The 17,423-nt window shown below is 43.6% G+C and overlaps 1 protein-coding gene across 1 annotated transcript in view; it reads left to right on the top strand.

Annotated features, from left to right (window-relative positions):
• Nucleotides 1-17,423, top strand: part of ASAH2 (N-acylsphingosine amidohydrolase 2) — a 302,407-nt gene that overhangs the window by 154,749 nt on the left and 130,235 nt on the right. The window contains exon 13 of the mRNA XM_069242459.1: nucleotides 7,970-8,051. Within this exon, the coding sequence (XP_069098560.1) occupies nucleotides 7,970-8,051 (82 nt within the window). The remainder of the gene's footprint in view (nucleotides 1-7,969; nucleotides 8,052-17,423) is intronic.

Genomic DNA, 17,423 nt, shown 5'->3' with positions numbered 1-17,423 from the left:
TACTCCAGATTTTCTGGTGCAAAATGAAGGTGTATATAGTTCCATCTGAAAATGCCATTCACAGAGTCCAATTCACAAAACGAGTTTCAAATCTGATTCCTTGGGTCTATGACGTGACACAGGTGTAGAGTTTTGAATTTTTTGGGAATTCACAAAATTTTCCATGAGTACATCTGGAAATGTATACGTTGCAGGTTTCCAGGTGTACCTCTGGAAACCTTTGTGACTGCCCTCAAATTATAAATCTTCATCTTTGTGAGGGTGCAAACCCCATAGATGCAGATTTGTTTTGTAAATTGAGTCCATTGATTGTAATAGGATTTTCTAAAATTGGGGATCGATATGATTGTAGTTTTTTTATGAGCGATGACCTCAAGAACCAAGTAAGACATTTGACAGACACATTTGGGAAAGCATTACACTATTTCTTATTATTTTTTCCACAGGAAAGGAGCAGAACTGACCTCATTTTATCATTTGCCCAGATGTGTTCAATTGCCTTCCTTTCCTTCCTTTCAACAGTCTTTCTCCATCTTAATTTCTATTTTCAAACACTATCTCTTCTCTCTCTCACACCCTCTTTTCCTCTCACTTCCACCACTTTCTTCCTATTAAGATATGGGCATACAAGGAACAGAAGTTGAGTGTCTGAATTACGGACCACAAAGTGGAGCACCAACAAGTAGATCCAATGCTTCGCCAGCCAGTCCCACAACCGAAAACATATAATGTTATGCTTCATGAGCATTCCCATCACTAGGAATGGCCTGCACAAAGCACAATAAGGATAGGAATCACTCCTCCACTCCAATTCCCTTTCCGTGCACCATTTCCTCCTATGCATCAACCCTTGCCTTCTACATTTCCTCCTGCTCACGGAAAGGAAGTAAGGAACTCTACGGAGGTAGGCTAAAGTGGGAAGCTCCTCATTATTGCCAGGTCATGGCCCATCTCGATGACTGAGCAGTTTGCCTCCTTTTCCACTTTCGAACCTTAATTGTCCCTTGGCACGAAGAAGATATAGTAGCAGACAGAACAATCATTTGCTATGGAGTGGGTCTTGTGTTTGCTCGAGTTAGAGCTATTAGCGTTGTAAATTCCTAACTGGACTTTTCTTGCCACATAAATTGAAAATGAATAGTAAATCAGTTGACATAAGCAGGCCAATTCAAAGTGCCACGACCGCCATGAGCGCGAAGGAGAGACACAAAAGGAAAAAGAAGTTCGCTTGCAGTCAAACGTATCAGCAAAAGTGCAATTATCCATGTAACAGGATCTGTGTCCAAGATGGTAACAAAACCGCCCCGAGGATGGACAAACATAAAGCATTTACCAATGCTAACAAAGGATTTTTGAAAGGCAAACCCATGAATGAGTGATAGTGATGGGCGTGCGGTAGGCATGATTAAAAGCCCACAGATAGATTTTTACAACAGGTCAGAGCGCTTGCGCGCTCGACCTAAAGAGGGAAATGGCATGTGTGATTTGGTATCAAAGGGGTACAATGTTGTTTGTAGGGGTTCGATTGGGTTATTACATCCTATAACAAATGCACTGGTTGGCAGTTCACTGCAGGGTAGTTACTGGCGTTGTGTATGAGATGGCGACCCACATTTCTTCAGGCAGAGCGATTGTTTAAGACCCGACAGAGAGGAAGAGAAGAAGCACAATGTCCCACAACCACCTCCCTTCTTTCTACCTGCCAATCTCAAGTACCAAAATCAACTCTCCGCAATCTCCACTTCTGGAGTACAGGTGGCAAGGATATTCATGGTTTAATAGTAAGCAATGGCCTTCAGAATAATCCTCAGCAGAGCTTCTCAAAGAGAAACTATCTGTTTATTTTCTACATACCTTGAATCTTCTTTTTACAGAACACTTCCGATCTGATAAAAATGGTAGGCAGCGGTCATATATTAGACACAGTAGGTTTAGAAATAAATTGCTTTGGAGAATGCTTTAAAGTCAGTAGTACTAAAGAAAGACAAAACTTAATTTCTATGGAGATTATTTTTCGTTGAACAGAGCCTCTGTGTATAGTCATTCCAACAGAACTCGTGTTCTTATTTTAAAACAAAATTGTATCCCAAGATGCATGTCATTCTAAGTTTGAAAAAGCCAATCTGGGGACAAGATTGGAAAAAACGTAAAACCCTGGTTAACTTTCATTGAACTTCTACAGCGCCCGTTTTCAGTTATCCGGAGACACAGCAGAGCCTAAACGGGTGTCCTAGGCACACTCCGGTCTTCCTCTCGGCAGCCTGGTGGGTTCAAAAGGTGTTAGGGGTACAGGAATCAACAAGAACTATGCAATACAGTCAAGAGATAAAGCTAGGACACAGATCAAGATAAATATAAACATCTACAATCTTTTTATAACTAGAAAACCCAAAAAGTGTACAGGTGAAAATTCGGAATAATTAGAGTAAACGTTTATTGCAGTGAAGTCAATTTGGCAGTGAGGTGGGTAAAGTGTAAACCAAACATGCACAGTGGATATTAGAGATCACTGAAAAGGACAAAACGCAGGTTGTTCTCGAACTAATGCTACAGAACATGAAACCAATAAGGATAAATATTTTGGGCCCTCTGTACGAAAAAACATAAAAGTACTTGTTTAGCTGTATATCTCCACCTAAAAATATTGTAATGTTTTTTTTCAGTTGACAAATATTCCAGAATAAACAGTGTGACTAATCTGGATACATTACCCATGTTGACGCCAAGTGTACTCAGTCTTTCGATAGACTGGCCTCCTCCTATACGTGGTCCACTACAAACCAGAGCTCAGATTATGGCATAATTGAAGTAGTGGAACATAGTGTACAGGGTGTACCCAAAACTAATTGATGACAGGTTCAACACCTGCAGACCCAGGCAGGAGGTTAGCTCTCATTTGCAAACAGCAAGACCACTTATGGTCTGCATTAAACATGTTGCACTTTTCCTGCTAGAACTAAAATTTAAATGCAAACTTCAATGCATGATGTTTCTGCAAAAAGTACGTTGTATACCAGCAGACTTTGATTCACGCATCAAACTCTGAAGATTAGTCTCTAACCACACTGGTGGCTAGTGAAATCTGAAAGTGGCGGGTGCAAACTATTGGCCTGAATTGTAGCAAGTGTAAAAAGCCCAATTATTGTATGAGAGGCAGAGGGAGGTCTCTGCCCTGAACATTTGTGAAAAACAGAGGTAAATCAATGCCTTTCAAACTATTTTTCCAAAATAAATTGAAGATAAAGCTTTAGATTTAAAAACTAATTCTGGAGGGGTACTCTTGAAATATTGAGGTACTCAACAGTATGCCCCCAGAACATTTTATGTGACAGTAAATGCTAGCCAAGATCCAGCAGCCAGGAGGTGATAACTTTTTTTTTATTTTTATTTTTTTATTATGAAACTTTATTGATTTTGCATGAAACAATAATGTATACACTTCAACATGATGCCAACTGGCATCAAACAATAATGGTCAAACCCTAGGTCCCGCTATACACTGTGAAAACATTGCGCATATTCTAGAGCTTAAAAGCCCGCCATACCCTCCCACTTCCCCCATATTTTATTATGTTTATGTAAGCAACCTCTGGCCTCATATACAAGTCTCTCCCGCTGTGCACACCAATCCACCCCCCGTCTCCACTTAGTCAGTGTCGGAGCAAGTCTGGCCTTCCACTCTGCCATTATGTCTCTCTTGGCCACTAGGCATGCCACCCCTAAGAAGGACCGATCTGTTCTTCGCAGCCCTGTGTCTCCCATGACCCCCAGAAGGAGGGGCAGCGGCAACCTCTTTACCTCAACTTGTAAGACCCCAGAGATCTCCTGCACCACCGCTTCCCAATAAGCCACTATGGTCGGGCATGCCCATACCATGTGGAAAAAATCGGCTGTGTGACTCCTGCAGCGGGGGCATTCCGCCGAGGGGCGGAGGCCCGCTTTGTGTAATTTGGCGGGTGTGAGATATGCGGTATGAAGAAAGTATGTTTGTATTAGCCGGAGGCGTGTGGTCATTGTAAGGGAGCGTGGGGCCATCAGTGCTTCTGTCCAGTCCATTTCCTCCATGGGTCCCATCCAATCCTCCCACCTCTGACGAAGCTCTCTCAGGGGGCCCCCTGCGGTGGTAATCAGAGTACGATATATCTGGGGAAAACCCTCCTTTGCCCAGGTCTCCCATCAATGCTTTGGCCTCCATGGGGCTGTGCTCGGGTATGGTGTCCCCTGCCTGTAGATGAACTAGTAGGGCATGGCGTAGCTGAAGATATCGATGGAACTGTGTTTTGTTTAAAGAGTATTGTGTCTGGAGGTCTTGAAAGGACCGTATGTGTGATCCTCGCCAGACATCACCCAGCGTGGAGACACCTATGTTGTCCCAGTTCAGAAAGCCTTCCAGGCCTGCTACCTGTGCCAGCTGCCTCCCATGCCATAGCGGGGTTTGTTGGGTAAGACGTCTCCACCACCCCGTCACTTTCTGGGCCGTCCGCCATCCCTGTAGCACCACTTTGGTCACGTCTGGGGTCTCTCGGGGGATCGGGCTCCCGTATAGTGCGCCAAAGATCCGTGGGTAGCCCATTGTCTGTAATTCTAGTTGGTATGCAGGGTCTGTCCACCCACCTCCCACCCAGTCGTTGATTACGAGTGCGTGCATCGCTAAATAGTAGTAATGGATGTTGGACATGCCCAAGCCACCCTCATATATGTCCCTCTGGCATGTTTTGAGCGACAGTCGAGTGCGAGTGCCGCTCCAAATGAATTGGCGCGCCAGGGAGTCCATCTCCCTGAACCATCTCATCGGAACGGGAAGTGGAAAGTTATGCATGAGGTATAGGAGCCTGGGAAGGATCATCATCTTGTACAGCGCAATTCTGCCAAGTACATTCAGGGGGAGGGCTCTCCAGCGCAGGAGATCGGACTTGATTCTCTTTGTTAGCGGTGTGACAATGAGTTCCCATGCTAACTCGGGCAGAAGTGAAATGTGTATTCCCAGGTATTTGAAGCTATTTCTCCGTACTGGGATGTTTCGTTGCCAATCTGTGCAGTCGCGAGAGCGATGTAGGGGAATTAGCAAAGACTTGGCTGGATTCAGAACCAGTCCCGAGGCTTCCGCGAAAAGCCTCAGGATCTCTAGGACACGTGGGCCGCTTTTGGGTGGGTTAGAGATGTACAGGAGCACATCATCTGCGTACAACGCCACTCGGTCCTCCGAACCAGAGGGCCATCGCCAGCCCTCAATCAGTGGGTCACTTCTCAGTAATATCGCCAATGGTTCTATTACTAGTGCAAAGAGTAGAGGGGATAGCGGGCATCCCTGTTGAGTTCCACGGCCAATGGGGAATGGGTCGGAGACTACTCCGTTCACCCTGATTCGGGCAGTCGGGTTGGAGTACAGGAGTTTCACTAGTCCTCGAAATTTGGGTCCGAGCCCGTTCTTATGTAGGACCTGTTCGAGGTAAGACCAATCTACTGTGTCAAAGGCCTTCTCAAAATCAAGTAAGAGTAGCACCAAGTGCGTATGTGATAGAGTTTTGTGGTGCGCCAGGGCCAGATGTAACCGTCTGATGCAGTGCCTAGTGCTACGGGTAGGCATGAAACCACACTGGTCATAGTGTACCAGCGTGGGCATTACCTCCTTCAGCCTGGAGGCAAGGATCGAGGAGAGCACCTTGATTTCAATGTTTAGGAGTGAGATGGGCCGGTACGCTGAACAGTGTCGTGACGGGAGTTGGGTTTTGGGGATCACCACAATAGTCGCTTGATCAATCTCAGTAGGGAAGTGGCCTCGATTTTCTGCTTCATCATACATGTTAAGCAGATGAGGACCCAGGATGTCGCTGCATTTACTATATAACTCCGCTGGAAAGCCGTCAGGGCCTGGGGTTTTGCCTGATGCCAGGTTAGATATTGCACTACAAATCTCTGCAAGGCTAATGGCCTCCTCCAGCCTGTCTCTCGCCTCCGGGGACACCCCAGGAAGGGTAATGTCGTTTAGTAGGGGGGCCTCTCTTTCAATAGCAGGGCGTGGGTGCTTGGCATATAGACTAGTGTAGTAGGAGGCGAAACACTGTGCAATTTCCACAGATGTTTTGACAAGGGAGCCCGAGTCTGCTAAGATCTCAGGTATAATTCTGTTCGCCATGGGGCGGGTGGCTAGCCAGTGCAGCAGCTTCCCATTTTTATCCCCCCATCCATAGATTCGGGCTGCTGAGGCTCTCCACATGTGCTTGGCCGACTCCAGCATTATGTGTTTGATATCCTCTCTCACCCTAATCAGTTGCCTCATTGCAGAGGCCGATGCCAAGTTTACTTGCTGGCGTTCTAGTCTTAGGGCCTTGTTCTCCAGCTCAGAGATCAGGGAATTTTGGTCTTGTTCACGGGACCGAAGGATGCTTTTGGCATGTCCTCTAATAGTGGCTTTACAAGCGGCCCATATTATTCCGGGGATCGAACCGAGCCTTCATTTAACTCAAAATATTGACCAAGATGCTTCCTGATCTCCTGGGTGTAATCTTTGTCTTGTAGGTGCCAAAGCTTTTTCCCAAGCTAACCCAAGTTATCTTCCTGACATAGCTTGTGGCGCTCCGTTCCCTGGATAGACACAGCATATTCACTCAACAGTGTCCAATGTGGAGGGGTCGCCGCCTACGGCACACCTCCAGCCTCCAGGTCTTTCAGATATGGGACAAAATTGGCATTACAATCTTGAATGACATCTGGCAAATGAGCCAAATGAGGTCTTTCCAAGACCTTCAGGCCCACTAAGCCCTAGCTAAGACCCAGGTCCACCAATACCTGCAACTTAGACATGCTCAAACATGTACAAAGATTGCCTTGAAACACTCCCTGGATATAACCTGCTGGAGGCCCAGCTAATGATGTCAAATTAGAAAGATGTGGGGTATCCGGTATATATCGTACCACGATCAACAATGCCCTTGATTTTGTTATCCCCTTGAGGAGGCTTGGATTGGCCTCCTAGAGGACATTGACTGACGGCTCACCCACAATGCCCCCTGTGAAATCTCCATGTCCTCCTGAATGAGGCTAATCCAACTGAACTATCTCCATTGCACATACCTCATCCACCTGAAACTATAGCGAGTGGGAAGACACAGACTCCAACCTGCTTCCACTGCTTCATCCAGGATGCAGACTTTTTCCACATGCCCTCTGAACGCTGACTACTGAAAACGGATAATGTCCTCCTTGTCCCAGTTACTGGGGTACCAAACTGAACTGACATCCAAAGAAGCCCTTTTAGATATATTGGATGATCTTGGCCACATGAGGGAGGGGAAGGCACTTCACTGGGATGGCAAAGGTGATAACCAAGAGTAATTGCCCATAAAGAAAGGCAACAAGTCACCCGACAATGGCTAATTAGAGAATGGGGATGGACTGTGGCGCAAAACTATAGGAGGCCATCTACACAGCATGGGGTTTCTCTCGTAAACATGAATGAATTGGGGAAAATGGATAGACCGTTATCATCTGAGGTTTCTTTGCAACTATGTTTCCTGCAAGGGAATGAATTGGTGCTTATAAAATTGGTTGTAAAGAAAACATTCCCTGAATAGCTGTGGACGAGCAAAATGCGTAGTTCTGAAGTTGTCATGTTCACAAATGAAACCATTATGATGCTTAAACTGTATGTGACTAAAGTAACAGGGCATAGACATATAATGGGATTCTGCATCCCTGAATGCATCTAGGGCATGCCTATGGCACACATCACAAAATGGATGCCAGTTGCCTAACTTGTTTGATCTGCATTGTCCTTCCTTGTAACAAAAAGGACTATATGATGGACTTTAGTATAGAATTCTTTTTATATGTCATGTTGTTCATCATAAATTAGCAGGGAAAGATGGATAAGTTTTCATAAGATTTAATAGGTTAGAGTAAAATATAGTTTGTTAATACAAAGTAGGACATGATCAACTTAATTTCCTTTTCCCTCATTTTTATTCAGGGTACAACATGCAAGCCTGCCCTGGGCCACAGCTTTGCTGCTGGAACCATTGATGGAGTTGGAGCTTTAAATTTCACACAGGGTAAGTGAAGAGAACAGCACTGCTTGCGGAGTTTGTTAAATACTAGAAAAAACTGACCTTATGCTATCTACCTTAGAGATGGGTTTGAGTTATGAGAATCATTCTGATGATACTGTGGCTATTTCATGAAACGGGGTCTCTTGTTATAGGAATATAGAAATTGTCAAAAAAGCATAAGTGGTGAACGGTGAAAGACTCCCTCTATTAATGCAACATGTTCAATAATAAATAAAAAGATTATTAAATAGTGAATATGTTAGGCAAGAACGCCAAACTAAAATAGAGGTGTCTTTTTACATGTGTTCTCTGGCTTCGAGAATAGTTACCTATGCTGTCTATACCACTCAAACTCAAGTTACACAACAAAAACATCTGTAAGTTTTAGACTGTCTTTACCACATGCTTCCAATGAATATCAGACTTTACAACACAAGGCATTACCCTGCATGCCTTTATACTGTGGACATTACAACCTGTTGACCTTTCCAACTTTTTGTAATAAGACGCAGTACTTCATGCCTTAATCCCACAATGTTGTCGTAAAGCCTGATATTCTTTTATATTTTTGTGTCATTCATAATGTCACATTTTAAATACAAACCCCCCCCACTGAAATTCACCAGTTATATTTTATTGAGATAACTATAACACGTGGCCCCATTGTGCTCTGTTTATGACCTCACATATTGCAATGCTCATGACATGCTCAACGACATCACTGGTAACATCTCACACAACATCATTGAGCATGGTGGGGCCACAAGTTCCAGTTAGTTCAGTAAACTATAACTGGTGAATTTCAGTGCTTTTACATTTTAACTGATATTTTCACTTAACTAATGTTTCTTTTACCTTTGTCTAAAAAAAAAAAATATATATATATATATATATTACCTACTGGCGGTCATCAGTAAGTAGTTGTAGTTAGGTCTTCTTTATGGAGTGTTTTTTGGTTTGCTAATAACATTTGCCCCATTTGACAAATCTTCACGAACTTTCTAAAGAAAAAGTTCATCCACCTTAGCTCTGTCCTGGAAAGTGTTGGGGTGATCCGTCAAGTGGGGGCCAAGAAAAAAGGGGGGTCCCAGAACATAAAGGGGGTGATTCTAACTTCGGCGGGCGGCGGAGGCCGCCCGCCGAAGTTCCCCCACCAAAATACCGCTCCGCGGTCGAAAGACCGCTGAGGGTATTTTGGGATTTGCCCTGGGCTGGCGGGCGGTCGCCAAAAGGCCGCCCGCCAGCCCAGGGCAAATCAACCTTCCCACTAAGATGCCGGCTCAGAATTGAGCCGGCGGAGTGGGAAGGTGCGACGGGTGCAGTTGCACCCGTCGCGTATTTCAGTGTCTGTTAGGCAGACACTGAAATACTTTGTGGGGCCCTCTTACGGGGGCCCCTGCCGTGCCCATGCCATTGGCATGGGCACGGCAGGGGCCCCCAGGAGCCCCACGGCACCCCCTACCGCCATCCTGTTCCTTGCGGGCGAACCGCCAGGAACAGGATGGCGGTAGGGGGTGTCAGAATCCCCCATGGCGGCGCAGCAAGCTGCGCCGCCATGGGGGATTCTAAGGGCAGCGGTAAACCGGCGGGAGACCGCCGGTTTACCCTTTCTGACCGCGGCCAAACCGCCGCGGTCAGAATGCCCTGCGAGGCACCGCCGGTCTGTCGGCGGTGCTCCCGCCGACCCTGGCCCCGGCGGTCTGAGACCGCCGGGGTTAGAATGAGGGCCAAAATCTCCGTACATTTTCCATAGACCTCTTTAGACATGGCTACAGCAAAAAAACAAGAACTGCTGAACGGAATTACATCAAATTCGGCAGGAAGCTAGATCTTGGTTCACAGATTGTGCTTTTTGAGATTTTGTTACAAATCAGTTCAATAGTTTTAAATATAATTCTATAGTTAGAAAGACCCATGGGCCTTAAAAATGGAAGCCTGTGATTGGTGAAGAAGCCCGTTTTTCCCATGAGCCTTCATGTTCTCGCAAGAGGGTCCTGTGAGTCCCGCAAGAGTGTGCACTCTGATTGGCTGGCTGATGGAATGTTAGAAATGAAATGGCGGTCATTACTGTTTACTGTGAAAAATTCAAGGTGTTGTGCAAATGAAGTAAAAAAAAAAAAAGCTATGTTCCCCTAGATTGAGGGAGTGGAGGTGTCTAAGGGATAACTACTGTGAAGAAAATAATTGTATATTGTTTTTAAAAAATGTTTAAGATATTGCGGGACTCTCTAGGGTAACGTTCTGAATACACTCCATTAGCAGGAATGCATATTGTTGTCATTGTTTTTGAGAGGAAGTGTGCAAGAGATAAGTACTGTGATGAGTAGATGATTAATTCCTATTTTCCAAAAAAGTTATGATCTTGTGTGACTCTCGCTGGATTGTTAATAGTGGAAAGGAATAGGTGATCTTTGAGTAGACTGATATGCACCCTTGCTACTGTAGGAAGGAGAATTACTGGAGATGGCGTTTGTCAGAGTGCATTATTTATATCCATCGGCTTTGTAAGAGTTGTGAGTGTAGTATAGCCTCTTCCCACAACCTACTATGAACGTCTATTTTCAGAAAGAGGGGTGTTAGCAGGGAGGACAGACTCTGGACAGAGCATACTATGCACTCCTGTCATCCAAGAGAGAGGCCAGTCTCACTCCACACACCGTACTATGCACACCCGTCATCTGAAACAGAGTTGTGACAGAAGAGGCCAGTCCATGTAGACAGTCTAATACCTGTCATCTGAGAGCGAGATCTGGCAGGAGAGGCTAGTCCACGTACACACCCTACTATGCATTGTCATAATCTGAGACAGAGGTCTGACAGGAGAGGCTAGTCCATATAAACACCCTGCTATGCACACCCATCATCTGAGACAGAGGTCTCACTGGAAAGGCCAGTCTTTTTCCACACAGTCTACTACACACACCCATCATCTGAGAGGTCTCACAAAAGAGGCTAGTCCATGTTCACACCCTAATATGTACATCCATCATCGAGCAAGATGAGTTGGTGGAGAGGGAGTCTCTCATCATGCATCCTACTGTGCAAACCCATCATCTGGGAGAGAGGTCCAGAAGGAGAGGGCAGTCCATGTATATACATTACTACACACTCACGTTATCTGACGGTGTTGCAACAGAGGGCATTCCATGCACTCTATTACGTACACCTTTTATGTAAGATGGAGGTCTAAGGGAAGAGGTCAGTCTTTACTCACACCCTGCTATGCACACCCATCGTCTAAGAGGGTGGTTTCACTGGAGAGACAGTCCCTCCATACACACTACTAGGTACACCTTTCACCTGAGACAGATGTCTGTGTAGAGAGGCCAGTCTCTTCCCACACCTAACTACCACACCTGCCATGTTAGAGATAGGTCTCACAGGAAGGGATACCACATCCTATATACCACCATTTCTGTACAATTTTGTTACGATTTCACAAGACTCTCACAAGAGTAGCTCACAAGCTTCAGAGAGTGAAGCTTGCTGCATATAAACATGTGATCTTGCAAGAGCTTGTGAGACCTGTGGGGAAATTACTGGCTGGCAGTTTAATCTTCAAGAACTGTAACCATACTGCTGCATGTATATGTATGTTTAAGGTACCATATAGAGACCAGAGCTTCTTACCACTGTAGAATGAAAATGTTTATACAAGAGACAGATTTTGGCACAGAGGCAAATACATTCTCATAGTATACTATGCACTGCTGGTGAAGAGGGCAGTTCTTTTGCACATTTTAGTATATATGCTTGTCACTCTGGAGAGAAGTTTCAGCAAAGAGCTCTGTGTTTGTGTACACCATACTACACATGCCTGTCCCCATAAGGATATGTCTGAGAGCAAGGTGCGTGTGTCCTTACATTCAAATGTGCACTCTGGTTGACCAAGAGACTGGTGTCAACCGAGAGGATTCTCCATTTTACACAGGACTAATGACATTCATTATCATGAAGAGAGGTATGAGCAGAGACAGCAGTCTCTACCCACAGCGTATTTTGCACATATGTTACGCTGGGGGGATGTCTCAGCTGAGAGGGCAGTGTGTTATTATATCATAGTCTCTATAGTTGTTATGCAAGATAAACTTATGAGCATAAAGGTAATTTCAACTCCATCCTTTACTTGTACTTCTTTCATAATGGGGAGAGGTGTGACCACAAATGTAAGCCACTTTTACACCCTAATTTGCACAGGCATTGTGCAAGAGACACAACAGGAGAGAGGCATGTCTTTGTACACACTACACTATGCAGAGTTACCATGCAAGAGGCTTGTCTCTGGAAACTTTGAAGTTTTTCTCCACAGCCTACTATGCATACCGGTCAGCATGAGAATAGGTGTAAGTGGAGAGATCCATTTCTCTCAAATCCTACTAGAGGCACTTCTTACCCTGGTAAGATGTGTCAGCAGTGAGATGTCTCCCTTCACAAACAGCACTATACATTGCTGTTCTTCTAAGGATTGCTTGAGGACAGATGCCACTGGTTCACTACACCGTACTGTATATCCATATTGTCCTGGAAATAGGCGGAAAGACGTTTTCCCACATACTACTGTATATATCTGTCATGCTGGGGAAAGCTGTGAGTAGACAGGGAAATCCATTCCCACACACTAATAAATATGATTATTTCCCTGTGGGGCGGTGCCAGTGGGAAGGCTAGTACTTGTTATATTTAGTATGGAATAGCGAGGATTTACGTGGGAGATGAGTACCATCACCACCCTTATCTGACTACTACACACCAATTATCTACATGCAAGGTCTCAGTGGAGAGGCCAGTCTCTCCCCATAGTCTAGTAGTGGGAATTATAAGTGATAACTATTGTTATGAAGTAAACTGTAACATTTTCTGCTAAAGCGTTTTTTTTCCTGTGATCCACTCATGTAAAGATCATAAAAAGTAGAGTGGTAGTGAAAAACTGGTGCATATAAACTAAACCAATTACAGCAGGGTATGTTCAGTGAAAATGTAAATTTGTTTATTAAAGTATGGTCTTCAAGAGACTTACGAATGCAAACACTGCTCCCTCACAGTGAACGTGGAAGACTGTATATCTGACTCATTCAAGCAGCTTGGAAGAATCACCCATGCTATGTATGGGAGCATCATGGCTGTCGCTAAGGTCTCTGAAGAGTCATTAAGAAGGTGAAAAAAGGGGGACATAGTATAAACAACACACATAATTAACCTATAGGGTAGCTCTGAAAAGAGCCTTTTCTAGTAACATTTTGAATAATTGTATTTTTTTGAGTGTTTAACTTTTTGCCTTTTTCTTTAATAAGGGATAGAACAAAAACAAGAAACTGGTAAGAAAAAAACATCTTCAAAACAAAGAGGAGAAAAATGTAGAAAAATACCATTAAAAACAAACTATTGCCTAGATGGGCATTTACGATCCTGGACAAGCCTGTCGTGTGCAGCCCTGCTTGTCTCAGAAGAACAAATATTCTCCTTGCATAAGCAGCAAAAAGGGTTTTGTTCAGATATGTAGGACTTTTGTCCAGCACAGTGTCACTAGGTTGAAAAAATGTGGACATCCTTAATGAGTTACCAAACACTGTAGCACGGAGAATGGGCTAACTTACACTGAGCAAGATATTCAGGGAGCACAGCTCACATCCTGGTGGTGCCATGCATGGGCAGTGCAGGGGTCCCCCTGCCCAGCACCCTCGTAATGCACCTTGTCTGCCTTGCAGACAGCAAGCATTACGAGGGTACTGGTGCCCACTGCGGGGGAGCAGCATTGCCGCCAGCTCGATTACGAGCTGGCGACAACGCTGCCACCACTTTCCTACTGGGCAGACGGATGGAAACCTTGGTTTCTGTTCATCAGCCTAGCAGGAGAGTCTTAATGGGGCTGGCAGGAAGGTACCCAGTAAGGCGGCAACCTCCCAGTCAGAAGTTCAGCGGACACATCTTCCCGTCCACAGAAGTCATAATCTTAGTCTTCTAGGTCATTAAATCGATGAACCCACAAGAACCTACTATATAGCTTTAAAGCACTCTTAGATGGAGTGCTATGCTCTTAATTGGAGTGCAAGACCCTCTTTAGTTGTTTTTATGGCTGCATTTTCTGGGCTGAAAAATGTTAGAAGAAAAACTCAAAGATTAATATTTCTTTGACTATTTATTTTGACATGTTTCACCCATAAAATGTAATAGTAAAAACTTTGTAAAAAGAAAGTTGAAGATAAGGTTTTTTGAAAATGTTTATTAAGCATTTTTATAATAATCCATATTAATAAACACTGCATTGTGTGAATAAATAAAATATATATTTCCTGAAAAATATTTGTGATTTTTGGAGAAAGATGATAGTTCTTCTTTTATATATACATATATATATATATTGATACACTAACTCCTTGATAATGCTACTGGGCTAACTCTTTAAATTTTGGTTTGACAGCAGTCCATGTGTGGTGTGGCTTAAAGTTGGCTGCTCATGAGGGTTGGCCACAGGGCCTGGCTTCAGGATGCCATGCTGCTAACCTGCTGTGCAAGGAGAAAGGCCATGCATGGCAAGGGGGGGGAGTTGCCTGCTCAATGGCGGTGGGGAGGTAGGCTGGTCCTCTGGCCAACCCGTGCAAGACAAGTTTATGTATAGTAATAAAATATTGCTTTATGTAAGAAAAAACCTAGCAATTCACAGAAAAAATCTAAGTTTAAGGTTACGTTATAGTAAGGTGAACATTTAAGTGACAACATAATGTTTTAAAGTATAAAAAACACTGAACTTCACCAGTTATAGTTATTTCTAGGAACTATAACTCATGCCCTAAGGTATCTAACTTGCACCCTTGCCATGCACAGCTAATTACCCCACATCTTATATCACTGATGACATGTTCTATGACAACATTGACAATGACATCAATGATGACAAAACTGTGCATGGCGGGGTCATATTGCCAAAGCACCCACCCCTGGGGCTTTTTAAATTTTCCCCCTAATACATGGAGGATCCACAGTAAAAACAAAATTAGGAAAAAAAGCGCTGGTAGGCCAGTGTCTGGCAGTTTGATGCAATGTATTTTGTAGTGGGGGCATGTGGCCACCTCTGCAAGCTTCCGTGAGGCCTCAGAGACATCATCCTGGCTTATATGTTGATTAAAGGGGAGGGTTGCATGCGGCCTCCCTCCTCGAGCATTCTTAAGGCCTTTGGGACCACATCCCAGGGCTGATTTTAAAATTAAGGTAGGAGGTCATATGACGAGGCGCAGAGACCCCATCTCCCATGGTTGGCTCCATCATGGTTTCCTATTGCTTGCTCTATCATCAGCTTAACCAGACCTTTATCCACCTTCCCTCTGTTAAACTATAAAATGTTGAGATAAGAATTTAATATGGTAGAATCTATTGTGCAACCACATTGCAACAGAACATCTGTGTATCATCATAGTACCTGGGATTATGGCATTTGGACAAAATATTGAGTTTTAAATATGGTGATACAGAAGTATTGTCAATAAATATCAATACAACAAAACTATTGTAGTGCAGAATATCATTGTCAAAAATACAAGAATAAAGTTTTTTTGGTAAAAAAATATAAAATTTTCAAATATATTGTTGTATTTGACATGATTTCCATTAATAAGGCTGTAAAAATATTGTTTTTTTTTAATTAACTTATTATGTTTTAGTTAATACATTCATTTTCTGGCAGTAATATTGTTAGTATAATTATTACTTATTTTTATTAATATAGTTTGTAATTTTCAGTGTTTTAGGGCCCAATTACGAGTTTGACGAGTCTACATCAGCCCACCAGACCCGTGGGCAGGAGAAAGCCAGTGAGCTGGAGGTTTCCCTCTGGCCCAATTACAATGTTTCGACTGGGCTAACTGGCAGAAACATCCGTATTAGGAAGTTTCCACTGGTCAGCAAAATGGAAACAGTGAGGCGGCACTAACCTCAACTCCTCAGGGAGCCGAGGCCAATGCCGTCATACAGAGGGTGCCCTTAGCACCCTCGGAATGCACTCTGTTTGCAACAGTAGACAACGCACATTCTAAGGGTGCGGGTGGGGGATGGGGGTGGCTGCACTGCCCACAACATGGTTGTGGGCAATGCAGGGGCCCCCTTGTGACCTCCAGTACTGCCTTTCCACCAGCATTTTCATGGCAGGGACCACACCCTGAAAAAGGCTGGCGGAAAGGGAAGTTGTGATCAGCACGGCAGCGCTGAGCTGAGCGCTATTGTGGCTGACCACGACTTCAACCGCTGCCAACCCATCGGGGCCCATGATGCTGGCGGTGGTGGAGGTCCCCTTGGGGTCCGACCACCAGGGTTGTAATCTCAGGGTCAGACCGCCGGAAGTGCAGCTGTCTGCCTGCTACTGCAAATTTGCGGGTCTCTGGTCCGCCAAGCTCATAATGAGGGCCTTAGTAATTTATTTTTAGATTCATTACTTATTTAAGGTATAGTAGTGGATTGTTGGGTTTGTAGGGGAATAATGTAGGAAGTTAATTAAATTACAATCAATTAATGTTATATTGTAGGTTATTTGTTCAATTGATTATTAACTATGTTAATTGCTTAGTTGCTACATCATATTTTTACGATTATTTTGAAATTTGTAATATACATTTTAATTTTATTATTAGAAATAGTATGATATATTTTATTAGCAGGTTGTTTGGTTTGTATGGGAATATAAGAAGTGAATTAAATAACAATTCTTTTAAAATTAATAGTAAGTATTTTTTGGTGAATTAATGTTTTGATTGATTCATAATTATTTTATTTGTTTAATTGTTATAGTATATTTATTTTAATGTATATTTTAATGTAATTATTATTATTAGCATGTTATATTTTAGTTTGTGGGTTGCTGAGTTTGCAGGTGAGCGTATAAATATATATATATACATATATATATATGTATATATGTATATATTGTATATATAATGTAAAGAAGTACAATTATTAAATATGCATTATATTAGATTTACAGAATAAACTTTTTAAATACATTTATTTAAAATCAATATTTATTTTAAAACAGATGTTTTATCTTTTTAAGGTTGATATCCTTCTAACCACGATTCTGAACACAATTTTTTACACAATGGCCCTAATTACGAGTTTGGCAGATGGCAACAGCTCTCTGCCAAGCTGCCGACAGGGTGGCCGCCACTGTAGCGATGATCGCCCCACCCACCCCATTATGGCTTTCCTGCTGTGCTGATGGGCAGAAACCAAGGTTTCGGCCAGTCAGCCCAGCAGGAAAGTGGCAGCAGCATTTCGTCAGCTCATAATCAAGCCATGCAATGGCCATTGACAGTGCAGGGACTCCCCTGTGGCCCAATGCACCTGTTCTCCCCCAGTCTTTTCATGGTGGTTAAAAGGCTGGTGCAGAAC

This window comes from Pleurodeles waltl, chromosome 6 (genome assembly GCF_031143425.1).
Source record: "Pleurodeles waltl isolate 20211129_DDA chromosome 6, aPleWal1.hap1.20221129, whole genome shotgun sequence".
In the NCBI taxonomy this organism is placed as follows: Eukaryota; Metazoa; Chordata; class Amphibia; order Caudata; family Salamandridae; genus Pleurodeles; species Pleurodeles waltl.
Note: the sequence above shows the minus strand (reverse complement) of the source record. Positions and strands in the feature narration are given on the sequence as shown.